We start from the raw sequence: 13,708 nt of genomic DNA, 5'->3' as shown, positions 1-13,708 counted from the left end.
TGGGAGGGAGGGTGTGTGTCAAACACTGAAGCTTTCTGTTTCTATTTCCCAGCTCGCCCGTGATGATCTTGGATGAACTCAAACTGCAAACATGCTCCAGGCAGAGAAATGAAACTCAGAAAAGAGAAACAGAAACAGAAAAGAAAGACACAGAAACGTAGCATCAGAAAGAAAACCTACGTTACAGCCGCATTCATGTTTTCATGCCAGCTGCTGGCACATAGATCCCACAAGCCCCACCCTCTGATTCACAAGACCACAGCCCCCAATGCCCACCATGTCTACCTTCGCTGTGATTGGCTCAGGGGCAACAGTCTGTGGTTTAGCCAAACATCTTTTTAAACATCTGTAACTCCTACCAGGAGCTTTAAGGGACCCTGGCCCAGCTGTGGCTCCATGTCCCTGAATCACCTAGGGTTAGCCACTCCTTAAACAACACCCACCTACCCCACCCCGTCAGGAGTTTTCAGGGATGGAGCCAAACACATGCAAGCTGTTTTCAGAAAGAAGCCAGTGGATAATACTTCTCAGCAGGTTTACGGGCAGCGTCTGCAGAATAGATGAAACAGGGAGACTTACTGAAAGCAAAGAGCCTCAAGACCAAACAACACTGACTTCTGGTAAATGGACCAGCTGCTCACAGCTGGAAAACACCAAACTATTGTTGCTGATGGGAGAGCTTTAAAGAGATGTTAGAATCAAAATGCATTACAGCTTAAAGAAAAATGCTTCTGTTTTCAAATCTAACTGTCCAAACAATAATGCACTGACCTCTGCCTTTAGTTCTGTGTTTGCTAACTGCTCTGACAGATAAACAGACGTGAAGGTGTCCTGGGCCAAGTCCATAAATAGCAGAGAAAAACAGTGAGCAGGAAACAGTGGCTTTCTGCCATCATTGTCAGTGATAAATATGCCTGTTCATCAGCACAGCTGCCATAGTGCATCTATGAGGAGCCACGTCTGTGCACGAAATAGGTTGCTGTACGATTTCAGCTCATTTCCAACCAGGTTTGGTTTGTTTCAATCCTAGAATTTAATTATATTCATTATACAGGATGCTTTAGTTTAGCGTGCACATTTTCATACTGAAAAAATAATCCCATTGTTATTATTCTGCAGGTGTTTGTGTATCCTTCAGTTAAAAAGAGAAAACCGACTGAAATGTGATGCATCAGCCACACAGGGGTAAATGAGTCCATTTTTACTTCATTAGTTTGCTTTGCAGTTTTCTTCATTAATCATTTGGTTAAACCTAACAGTGGTATTATGAGGCGCGCACATAGTGACATTGTGTGGTTTTTCTCAAATGTTTTGTTTTATTAATTATGTTTCTCTTTCTTTGAGTTACCTGGTTTGGGGCGTGGCTGAGGACTCTGGGAGCAAAGTGCCTGCTCAGCAGGACCAACCCTGGGCTCACCAGGAGCAGGGTGTTTTAGGTTTAGTTGGGTTATTCTGTGCTTAGTTAATATTAGTGTGTTTTTTGTTTCCCCCCCTATTGTGTTCAAATGGCCAAATCATTATAAAAGCGACCCTCATGTGTCTTTGTAATTCGGTCAGTTTGTGAGTTAAGTTGTGTCTCACTTTGTTTTGTTTAAGTTTCTGGAAATTACTTTTTGTAGAGTTATATTTAGTTGACCTCTTTTATGGACCTGCTAAGTATGTTTTTGAATTTTGTTAATTTTGGACTTTTTGAGGGTTAAAATAAAGAAAACCCTTTTTGAAGATATTTTTTGCCTGTGTCCTCTTTGCTTTGGCTGCTTGGTCCCTCACATGAAAAATATAAAACATGTTTCTCTACAATTTACACCAATCGACTGTCCCATTAGAATTAGTTTTCAAATGAGAGCTGCGACTCATTTAGTCACATCAGAGCTACAGTCCAGTTTTAACTTTTTTTAGAAATCGAGACTCAAAGGAAGTCAAGTTTATCAGTGCTGTGGACCTCTGCATGCTTTGATAGCTACAATTCAGTTACACTAGTTAATTATATGTTAGTGCCATGAAAAAGATATTTACATTCACAGGTTTAGTTCATTTAGTAAAATATTAAACATACAAGGATGCAGAACAGTTGAGAGCACCAACCTTTCACTTTGCAGAAGCTGAAACTGATTCTTTTTCTTGATTAAAGCAATAAATCATTAAAATTACCATGTTTTTCTCATTTTGCCATCCTGAATGCAGGTTTTCAAAATCACCGTTTAAACTAAGAAACAGAGTAGCTATCACTTTAGCCAAATGATGTGCATACCTTAAAATATGAACCACCTGCAAACACAAATGGCAACACAAAACTATCTGAATTCTTCAAACCTTCAACAGGAAATGTTTAATCAGCATCACTTTCTTGCCACCATATAAAGATTCAATTCTTTTTATTTATATAGGACCAATCACAACATCGGTCTCCTCGAGGGGCTTCGTGTTGTTAGGTAAAGACCCAGTAATGCAGAGAAAACATGAGAACAGAGAAAGAAAACACTCCTCTGCTCTCAGATCTGATGTTTTTGGCTTGAAGGCAGACAGCCAGCTGACCTCTGACCCTCCTTTCTACTGTCCAAACAGAGGAAGTGCCGTGCATTCAGATGTGGTCAGGGGTTAACCGCACGCTCACACAGCATGGCAATACTAAGCCAAGACCGGAAATAATATGTCCATGATTGTATTTTTAAAATTAAATGAACCCTCTAGTTCCATATAATGAGAGGATACACAGTGTTGTACTCCGTCACTCTGGGATAATCGAAATGTGAGTTTTGTCTTATGAATCAAGTGTCTTGTATTTGTTATTGATGGTGCAGCAGTATTAACCAATGAAACGTGGCGGTCAGAGACAAGGTTGCATCAACTCAAACCTACAATTTTAAACTTCTTTAAAACCTTCTTTGAAATCTAAATGCATTTTAACTTGTAGTTTCTAATAAGGTTCAGGTTGTTTTCCTGAGACGAGCCCATCAGCGCCACACATCCACAGTCGCTCTGATGGCCGCTTGGTGTTGGTGTCAAAAGTGAATCCATCTCCGCTGACTCTGATTTTAAAATGCAAAACTTTACAGCACAAATGAACACGTTTAAAGTTTAGTGCAAAAGCAGTCTCAGCAAAGTGAGCTAATTCAAACCAGGAACAAAGGTGCTGATGTTAGCAAACAGAGGCTCAGGAGGAAGAGCAGCTGATCTACTCATCAATCCCGAGCTCGCCCTGTCTGCCAAAGCAACCTTGAATGTTGCTGAACCCTGAAATGCCCCCAGTCCACCAGGAGTGTGAGCGTGTGCTTGGCTGAATGTGTGTGTGAATGTGTGTGTGACTCAGGTAAACTAAAACAGTGTCATGTCGTCACACTTCCTGCTGGCTGTGTGTTAGTGGCTTCATATTGCAGCTTACCAATAAAAGCAGTGCTGTGCTCTGCAGCTGATTGTCTAAATACAACCAACGTTTTCATTTCTGTTTCTAATTGTTTTGTTCAGCGTTGTGTTACTGCTGACACTAAGACATCACTAATGAGATAATGTGGTTCAGTTTAAGAGAACGCACAAGAATCCAGCCTGTCAGACAGCGAGTGAAATACTGTCGCTTTGTATCAGAGGAGAGAAAGTCGACTGATTTGTGCAGCCTCTTGCACAAGCTCTCAGATTTAAAACAGGTTGTTTTTGGCTTGTGATTCATCTCTCCAGTCCCTGTGTGCCCTTTGAGGCTTCATCATCTCATGATTTCATACCTCAGACTGATTCCGAAGCAGTGATGATGTTACAGCACCACCTGCTGGAAGATCACATACTCTACACCTTCAAACTCCCACTGAAACACAGACAACACATGGTATTATTTTATACAGTGTGATCATTTAACAAAATTCTATTAAAATTGCATTTAAAAAACGTGTGACCATCAACAGTGATCTGTGTTTTCGTTCAGTATTGGTTGCGCCTGATCTCTGGGCCTTCAGCTGGCACTGCAATAAAAACAGGCATGATGACTGAATGGGCTCCAGAACACTTCACTGTTTGTGCACACAGTTCACCATGCCATCGATAAATGCAGGTTAAAGTTCTATCATGGAAAGAAGAAGCTATTTGTTACCATGATCCAGAAATGCTGCCTTCCTCTCGGGGCGAAAGCTCGTTTAAAATGTGGGGAAGTAGAAACCTGTTCTATGGTCAGAAGAATCGAGATTTGTAATTCTGTTTGTAAAACATGCATGCTGCATCCATCGAGGTAAAGCTCAGAGAAAGAGACCATACGGCTTGTTCTCAGCACTCAGTCCACAGCCCGTATCTTTGTAGGCTGCATTAGTGCATATGGAACTGGCAGCTTGCACGTCTGGATAAGCATGATCAGTGCTGAAGGGTGTGCAGAGCAATACATGCTGTCGTCTTGACTTTTTCAGAGAGGCCATTAAATATTTCAGTAAGGTAATGCAAAACTGAACACTACACCTGCAGTATAACAGTGAGGCTTTGTAGATACACCAGGAGCTGAACTGGCCCGCCTGCAGACCTGAAAACATCTGGAAACATCTGAAAACATCTGGAACATCATGAAATGAAAAAGACAACAAAGAAGACCCAGACCTGTCGAGCAGCTCGAATCCTTTATCAAGCAAGAATAGGAGAACATTTCTGTCCCAGAAGTCCAGCAGCTGGTCTCCTCAGTTTGGAGATACATATTTTATATGTATTGCTGCCATCAATTCAAATTACAATAGTACATTTTCTTAGTTTAAGCATTTCATACTTTCTGTTTTTTATTCTAAATAAAATATTGGTTTCTGAGATTTCCAGGTCATTGCATTCTGTTTATTTAAGTTTGACACATTTTCCTATTGTTGTAAAGACAGTTGAAATATTCATGAGACTCGGGCAGCTTAAACAGAATAACACGGACAAAAGCAGAAGGGCTCACAAAGTGTTTAAAGCTGTTTGAAATATTTCTCTGTGTTATATCACAGTACAAAGGTTTTACTGGGGGATAGATAATCAAGGTGAAACGTTCGAAGACCCTAATCTTGCACCAGAGAGCATTTTACTAACAAGCACAATTATCTAGCTTCTTATTAAATAAAACATTGGGGGAAAATTTTATTTATTTGCTTTATTACCAGCACATGTACAGTTAGGTCCATACATATTTAGACAGAGACTTTTTCTAGTTTTGGTTACCACCACATTACCACAAAGAATGTTAAATGAAGCACGCTCAATCATCCAGGTACGTGAATCTCCAAAAGTTGATTCTGTTCATCTGGACGTAACGTTTTCAGTGGGAGAAACATTCATGACCATTGATCAGTGGTTGTTGATCAATGGTCATGAGAATTTGCATAATTATGATCATGAACTGACCTCCCAGCCCATTGTTCCTTCAGTGGGCTGGTTTCAGTCATTATGCAAATGTCCTGTTTACATCTGACCTGCAGTCAGCTGAGACTGAAGAAATCACCTGGATGATGACGAAACGTTTCTCCCACTGAAAACGTCCTGATGAACAGAATCAACTTTTGGAGAATTTTAAATGAAACAACTCAGATGCAGTCAAAGTGCAGACGTTTGGCTTTAATTCAGGGGGTTGAACAAAAAGATTGCATAAAAAATATGATAAACTGAAGCATTTATTTAAACACAGTCGTTTAATTTCAGGGGCTCAAGAGTGATTGGACAAATCAAATAACTGAAAATAAAATGTTCATTTTTAATACTTGGTTGAAAACCTTTTGCTGGCGATGACAGTATAAAGTGTGGAACTTATGGACTTGTTTAGATGTTTTTAGCAAAGTGAAATCGAGCTTTTCTCTTCTTGAGGCTGATGACTAGCTTGCATCTTGCAGTGAACCCTCTGTGTTTACTTTCGTGTGGTCTTTTCTTTATGGTAGACTTGATTATCAATACGCCTGAAGACTGTTGGCTGTTGTGATGGGGTTTCTCTTCACCATGGAAATAATTCTGTGATCATCCACCACTGCTGACGTCCATGGACATGGACAGTGCTTTCTTTCTTTTGCAGGATGAACCAAAGCTTAGTGTTTTTATCACCTTTAATATTGTAGCAATACCTCGGATGGGCTTTTTTCTGTTTTTGCAGCTTAAGATTGGCTTGTTTCACCTGTATGGAGAGCTCCTTTGACTGTTATCTGTTCAATCTTCCAAATGCAAACACAACACCTCAAATCAACTCTTTCAAGCCTTTTATCTGCTTAATTGATAATGACATAACAAAGCATCGAATTGAAATGTGGATAGCCCCAAACGAAAGCTGAGAGTCTACAAATTACGTCCATGTCCATTATACAACTATAGTTGGAATGTTTCAGTCGACAGGTAACAAACCAAACTTGTGTCAGTGTCCAAATATATATGGACCGAACTATGTTAAATGTTAAAAGTATGTCTCTTCTGATTAGTACAAAACTTTCTTTGAAATATCTTGAAATTTTCAGCATTTTTTTTAAATGTAGCTAACATGTGAATGAAGTGTTACCACATTTACATACATGAGAACTAAAGGTCTCACATGAGGGAAAAACATCCAGCATTCACATACTGAGCCATGTGTTGTTATCCGTTAGTCTTGTTTTGAAACACTCTGCTGGTTTCATTACCAGCAGCACAGCTTCCTCAGTCAGTTGATGATGGAGTCTCTGCTGGTCCGGGTGATCCTGCTCGCTCTCAGTGGTGAGTTCTACTTTCTGTCTTTTCTGTCGTCAATTAATGAATTCAAATTCACACTTCACTGACTCACCGCCTTTAAAACTGGATGTTTAACGAAGACGCTGTCGACAGGCTGAAGCTCTGTTCGCCACTTTAGGCCAATTTAAAAGGATTTTATGGTGAAAATCTGTTCAAAATGAAGCTTCCTGTGTGCAGGATTAAGAGATTAGAGTTTATTGGCTTACAGACTTACAGGTTTGATTGAATAAACATTTATTAAAAATTAATTTAGAAGTTTTTTCTGTTTTCTTTTGTTTTTAAATCTTGGTCAAACAAACTAAACGCTGATGTTGTTTAAAGTTAAATGCAAAGAAAACAGGCACATTTTTTAATACGTTTCCAAAGAGTTAAAGTTTTTGATCATAATGGTAATATTTTGAGATTTTTAACATACTTTAATTTTTAAGCTATTTTGTTCTTTAACATCTATTCAATAAATCTGGACCCAAACATTTCTGATTTTATGACATGTTATAACATTTTAATTTTTTATTTTTAACACTCACTTTTAGGTTTTGAATTTCCACTACAAGCTTTTTTTATGTTCATATTACTTTACACAACATTTCAGTATGTGAGGAATATCAAACGCTTTAATGTTGTTGATGTAGGTTTACAGAACCACGCAGCTGTCGATCCATCATCCACCATCCAGGTGAGGCTTGGCGAGAATGCCACCCTGCAGTGCCCTCTGCTGGACACCTCCAATCTCACCATGCTCACCACCACCACTGCCCCGACCGCGCCCACCACCCTCAGCTGGTACAGGAAAGCACCAGGACAGGGACCACAGCTCCTTGTCTCCTTCAGGTCTATGGATAGACTCAAACTGAAATACGGCAACGGTGTTCCCCGCAGTAAAGTCTCTATAGCGGCCGATGGCTCACTGGTGGTGCAAGGCTCCAAGCAGAGCGACTCGGCGGTTTATTACTGTGGAATCAGCCGCGGAGATGACCGGAAGAAGGAACCAAGGCTACAGAGCCGCAGAAGGAAATAATGTGAGGAGTGAGGATCGACAGTTAGTCGTTGGCTTTACTTGGTGCTTGTTCAGTTTCTCTGCTCTTCTTAAGTTTCCCTCATTTTTAAGCCTCATCTTTGAACATCATATAGAAGAATACCTGCACCCATCTCACAGTTTAATAGTTTAACAGTTTAAAGTTTAATAAATGTGCTTTTTTTGTTCAGTGACTGAAAGCAGTGAGCTTACACGCACAACGGCCAAGTTTTTGAGATTTTTAATTAACTTGTGTTTGAATTAAGAGTGATTTAAAGGCTGTGCTTTTTCAATATCCATGCGCTCTCACAGTGAAGCTGTTGCTGTAAATGTATTTGGTTTGTGGCACTACTTTTTCTTTCCCCACCATTTCTGTTGGCAGATTTATTGCTAGATTATAGCATCAGCAAAGCTAAAACTACATAAATAAAATTGTCTTTCTTGTACGTTGCAGTATCTTTTCTTTGATTCTGTCTTTGCCAAATACAGCAAACACACTTGTTCACCCAGCAAGAATGCTTGCTTCCTGTTGATACCTTCCACAATAAAAACTGTTGATCCAAACATACGTTTCAGCCTTGTGTGCCTGTAGTTGTGTCCTGTCCTGAACTCCTCTGCCACCATCTCCCCTGAGAAACATTGCACAGCTGCAGCAGTTAGCCAGGCTGTGTTTGTTCTGTGAACGTGCTGACAGCAGTGATGTGGCTTTGTTGGTGTCTGCTGTGTTTTCAGCATAATCTAGTTGTTTGTGTGTGTGTGTGTGTGTGTGTGTTTTGATTTGGTGATATGAACGTTCCCTTTCACTCCTGCTATTGTCCTTCTGTCACACTCCGCCCTGTCTGCACCTTCCTCTTCACCTCTCCTGTGAATTGCCTGCTGCTTTGGATGGCTGACCCTTAAACTCATCCACCTTCCCCACCTGTGCTCTGTGCAGCTTCACTCTTATACCTTTTTCTCATCCACAGATGTGTGCTGTAATACCTTTTCATTCCTTTTACTTACAGGCTTTCTTCTACCTGCTCTTTGCTGTTGTAACAGATCACAATCTCATCTGCAAACATTATAGTTCACAGAGACTGTTGTCTGACCTCATCTGTCAACCTGTTCATCACCACTGCAAACAAGAAGCAGCTCAGAGTTGAGCCTCGGTGTAAAGTCAAAGCCTTCTGTCAGTCTTACTGCACAGCTCAGCGCTGCCTCTGCACAACCTTCATGTACTTCTCTCCTAAATTTATACCATGAATGTCGAGGTTATCTGAAAGTTTTTTTTATATTCTCTTTTATATTAATAATATGCACAGGAAAACACATGTAACAACACTTTTTGACCTAATGAAGAATAGTTTAAAAAAAGAGTTATTACTGATTAAAGTAAAAAACTCAGTAAGCAGAAACCTCTAAATCATAGGTGTCAAACTCTGGCCCGTGGGCCAAATTTGGCCCGCAGCCTAATTACATTTGGCCTGCAAAGCCATTCAAATTACTATCAGAGCTGGCCTGCTGATATTATACAGCTAATATATATATTGTTTAGTATTAAGCTTTGCTTGTTCCATATTCAGTTTTTCAGCAAAACTTGTTTGAGTCCATAAGAAGAGATTCATTCTTAAATTTGGAGGAAGATTTTTTTTCAATAAATATTAACGTTAGCCCACGACTTTGTTCCAGTTTTGAATTTTGGCCCACTGTGTATTTGAGTTTGACACCCCTGCTCTAGAGCTTGTCAAAATCTGATGCACCTCATATCATTAAATATCTAACCATATATTTTTTTTACATTATTAAAATTGAAAATACCGATAAAGCATGACTTAAAGATTCATTATTACAACTTACTTTTCACCCTTCTATTGTCCTTGAATGAAGGACAGCCTGCCTCTATGGGGGCTTGTAGGCGAGCTTAACTTGAGATTTATTTCTTCTTTAACCTCAACGTTTCACATTTTTATATTAAAGCTCGAACCCAAGAAAAAATAGCTGTGATGTCATAGAAGCTGCAGGTGTTGAAGCAAGCAGACGAACAACATCTGCGCAGATGTCATGAAGTGAAGTATGCGTCAAAATCATATTTCTGTAAGCTGCTTTAACATGAAACTTTCTTTCAAGACAATCTTACACCATTTTAAACACTCAGTACAAGATGATAATAAAATCATAAATGTGTTCGATGCAGAGCTGTCATACTTCTGGTGCTTTTTGTGTTTGTGCTGTAAAACAAAAATCAAGTGAAATGTTAAATAAAATGTTTAATCACACGCAGTCTTTTAGTTTTATTTGCTCTGAAAGTTTTTGTCCTTAAGGTCCCCAAAGTAATTTTAGTTTGTTTTATGTGAAATATTTTAAAAATACTCATCAACTCTTTTACTTGAAATAGGAAATAAACATTCAACATCAAGCATCTCAAGAAAATTATAATCAAAAACGTAATTACCATAGTTACAATCAGCGCGGTATTTATTGTCAGTCCTTAAACTGTCAGTTACATTTTATTTAAATGTAACAAAGATCATATGTAACTTGAACTATATTATATTATATTATATTATATTATATTATATTATATTATATTATATTATATTATATTATATTATATTATATTATATTATATTATATTATATGTTGTGTTACCGTGTATCATTATGGGAAATGTTCAGCTAATAAATCATAAAACAGTGTTTGTGAACATGCAAACTGACGGTTTCACTGGGATCTTATTTGGGGTCCAACAGTTGAATTAAGAAAAAAGTGAAAATTTCCTGTTTTTCTGTCCTTCACCAACTGACTGAACCAACGGTCGCTGTGATCCAAGAGCAGTTTCTCTCCTCTGGAGACTGTTGTTGTTCTGCTCCAGCAGTTTCTCATGTTTCTATTTTCCAGACCCTGAAGTTTCCTGATCTCACTGATGAGAGATGAGACGACACAGGAGATCTGTGGGCATCAGAGTGACAGCAGGGACCACGGGGACACACTTATCAAAGGTAAATATCTACGGTCGAGGCAGCTGAGAAATTAATATCAGTATTTAAGGAAAACGATATGATTTAGAAATGTTCTACCAGACTTTAATCTGAAAGATGCATGGGTGTTATTCAACAGCATTATGAGTGATGCAGGCTTTTTACTTTAATCTTTGTTTACCAGGATTCTTCTCTCTTCAGTTAATCTTTAGTGGAATCGTCATGGAAACTGCAGTGACTTTCATCATCCTCATCAGGTAAGATGCTGCACAGAATAGTGAACTGTTCCTTTAACTCACGTCTGTTTCACTGTGAGTGATGGTGGTTTGCTTCTTGCTGCTGCTGCTGCTGCAGCTGCTGGGCTGTTTGCTCAGTTCCCACCAGACAGTCTTTCTCTTTTTCGATGGTTTTCGGCCCCGGGACCCGGCTGGTGGTGCATGTTGATGAAGAAGTGGCTGACTTTGATGCTGATGATGACCTTCTCAACCATCAAAACAAGTCAGCAGGTACAGCTCCACTAGACAAACCGCACCACGGTCAGCACTGTGTTTGTATTCTGTTTGGATTTTGAGAGCTTCTCTTTAGAAACAAAAACATGGAAACATAAAACAAGATGAAAGATCATCTTTGTTTTCCCCTTTAGAGCAGTATGTCAGGGGTTTAATTATCTGTATGTTGAGTCCAGGCCTCTCTGAAAAATGAAGAATACAATGCTATGAACGGCTTGTTAAATATTTCAGATCATCAAACTAATTTTAATAGAAGACAAAGATAACCAGAGCAAATATAAAATGCAGTTTTTAAATGATGATTTCATTGAATAAGGGGAAAGAGTTATCCAAACCTGTGTGAAAAGAAATTTCCCCCTAAACGTAATAACTGCTCGTGCCATCATTCAAGGTGTTGTGAAGGACTTTGCTCACTGTTACTTGTAGAATTACTTTAATTCAGCCACAATTGAGGTTTTCCAGCCTGTTTAAGGTCACTTCAAAACATCTCAGTCTGATTTACGTCCAGACTTTGGCCACTTAAAAACTTCATTTTGGTTCTTTGGAGCCACAGAGGTTGGACTTTGGATCCGGCTGCATAACCCAAGTCTGCGTGAGCTTCAGTTCACAAACTGATGACCAGAGATTCTCCTTCAGGGATTTCTGGTAGAGAGCAGAACTTACGGTTATGTCCAGGAGAGAAAATTGTCCTGAGGCAGCAACAAAGCCCAAGACCATCACAAAGCAGCCCTGAGACATCACCCCCACGTTTGACTCTTCATATGATTTTCTTTTTATGAAATGCTGTGGTAGTTTTACCCCAGATATAACCGAACACAAACCTCCCAAAAAGTTCGACTTTGTCTCGAGAGTCCACTGAACACTTTCCCAAAAGTCTTACAGGTGTTGATGTTTTTATTGGAAATTTGAGATGAACCTGGAAATCCGGTCCAGGAGAGCTTTTTCCACCCTTCATAGATGGAAAGAATCATTTTAAAACTATTTTGGTTTGACTTGGATAATCTTAACATTTATGCAGCTTTGACCTTAAAATATGTTTTAACATTAATCCCTGAGGGGCCACAGACAGTTGAGTAGCTAACACTTCCCCTACTTTATCTAATAAGGGAAGTTTGAGTGTCTGACACATGTAACTATGCAAAAATGCAAAAAAGAAAAACCCATTAAAACTCAGGAAGGGGGCAGAGACTTTTTCATGGCACTGTAGGAATCACAGTGAGCAGTACAAAGGCGCCTGTCTGGGATCTGATGTTTGTGTTGTTTCAGTGCATTTTTCCTAATAATGCAAGTTTGGAAATTCATCTAAAATATGAAACCCATCCATACAAACACAGTTCTGCCATTTTCTTCTGTTAACATGTTTCAAATATGGAAAAAAATCTTCAATGTTCTTTGTTTCCAGGTTCCTCCAACACGCCGTCTATTCAGTTGTTGTCGTCCGTCCGGCTCTCTCAGCATCCACGATCTGCTCCCCTCCTGGTCTGCCTTCTGACTGGACTAACCTCTCCTCAGCAGCACATCCTGTGGGGCCTGGATGACATGGTGCTGACATCGGTACGCCCTGAGCGGCCATGGAAGGAGTCAAAGCAGGGCTACAGCGCCACCTCAGTGAGGGAGGTGTCAACGGCAGACTGGAGACTCACATCTTCATACTGGTGTGGAACAACGCAAGGAGGGAAAATGTACCGACAGAAACTCTGCTCAGAGGCTGAGTAATGACTTGGCCACAGGTTCAATTCCTGGAATGACATGTAGGCGCTCCTTGATCACGATTTGAGCTCATATGACTTAAACTCAGTATTTTTCTGACGGGAACTTTTATGTAAAGTAAAACCAACAAACATAATTATGAGGAATAATTCATGAAACAATAAAACTGATGGTAAAATTGTAATGTTACAATTGCTGTTTCTCAGCTTCTCTGCTATGAAGGTGTACAGAGGAAATCACAATTAAATGAATCCAAAGAAACCTTAAACTGGTATTCTTACTGGACATGATGGTCAGGCTGATATCTTCTGTTTGAATTTAATGAATGGGTTAATTAATGGGCAGCCCAGTGGCACGCTGGTTAGCACTGTTGCCTGAGTTCAACTCCACCATCAGGCCGGGTCTTTCTGTGTGGCGTTTGCATGTTCTCCCCGTGTTTGCATGGGTTCTTGCTGGCTTCCTCCCACCGTCCAAAGACATGCACTTTGTGGGGAAAGGTTCACTGAAAAATCTAAATTGCCCATAGCTGTGAATGTGAGTGCGAATGGTTGTCTGTCTCTGTGTCCCTGCGACAGACTGGCGACCTGTCCAGTGTGTACCCCGCCTCTCGCCCTATGACAGCAGGGATAGGCTCCAGCGCCCCGCGAGCCTGAAAAGGATGCGCGGCAGTGACTGGATGGATGGATGGGTTAATCGGTAATGAATCCAGGCTTTTATACAGAAAGACACACGGTAACCTGAAGCACATATTTCATGTTTCATAGTCATATTTAGTGTTATTTAGCTGCAGCACGATGCAACAGTGGTTATACTGTTGCATCAAAGCAAGAAGGGCT

General features: G+C 39.9%; 1 protein-coding gene and 1 gene segment (V, D, J or C); both read left to right on the top strand.

The window, feature by feature from the left end:
• Positions 1 to 224: 224 nt before the first annotated feature.
• On the top strand, positions 225 to 7,836 carry LOC146502364 (immunoglobulin lambda variable 5-45-like). The segment is given in 3 exon segments: positions 225 to 1,017; positions 6,605 to 6,666; positions 7,314 to 7,836. Coding segments are annotated over 3 exon segments (555 nt in total).
• Positions 7,837 to 10,368: 2,532 nt separating this feature from the next.
• On the top strand, positions 10,369 to 13,322 carry LOC146502363 (uncharacterized). Its single transcript, XM_085133121.1, has 4 exons — positions 10,369 to 10,674; positions 10,855 to 10,910; positions 11,008 to 11,159; positions 12,565 to 13,322. Exons 1-4 carry the CDS (start codon positions 10,606 to 10,608, stop codon positions 12,876 to 12,878), a joined length of 591 nt encoding a protein of 196 aa, XP_084989247.1. The 5' UTR covers positions 10,369 to 10,605; the 3' UTR covers positions 12,879 to 13,322.
• Positions 13,323 to 13,708: the final 386 nt, after the last annotated feature.

This window comes from Neolamprologus multifasciatus, chromosome 15, assembly GCF_963576455.1.
Source record: "Neolamprologus multifasciatus chromosome 15, fNeoMul1.2, whole genome shotgun sequence".
Lineage (NCBI taxonomy): Eukaryota > Metazoa > Chordata > Actinopteri > Cichliformes > Cichlidae > Neolamprologus > Neolamprologus multifasciatus.
The sequence above is the reverse complement of the archived record's forward strand: the minus strand, read 5'-3'. Positions and strand labels throughout refer to the sequence as shown.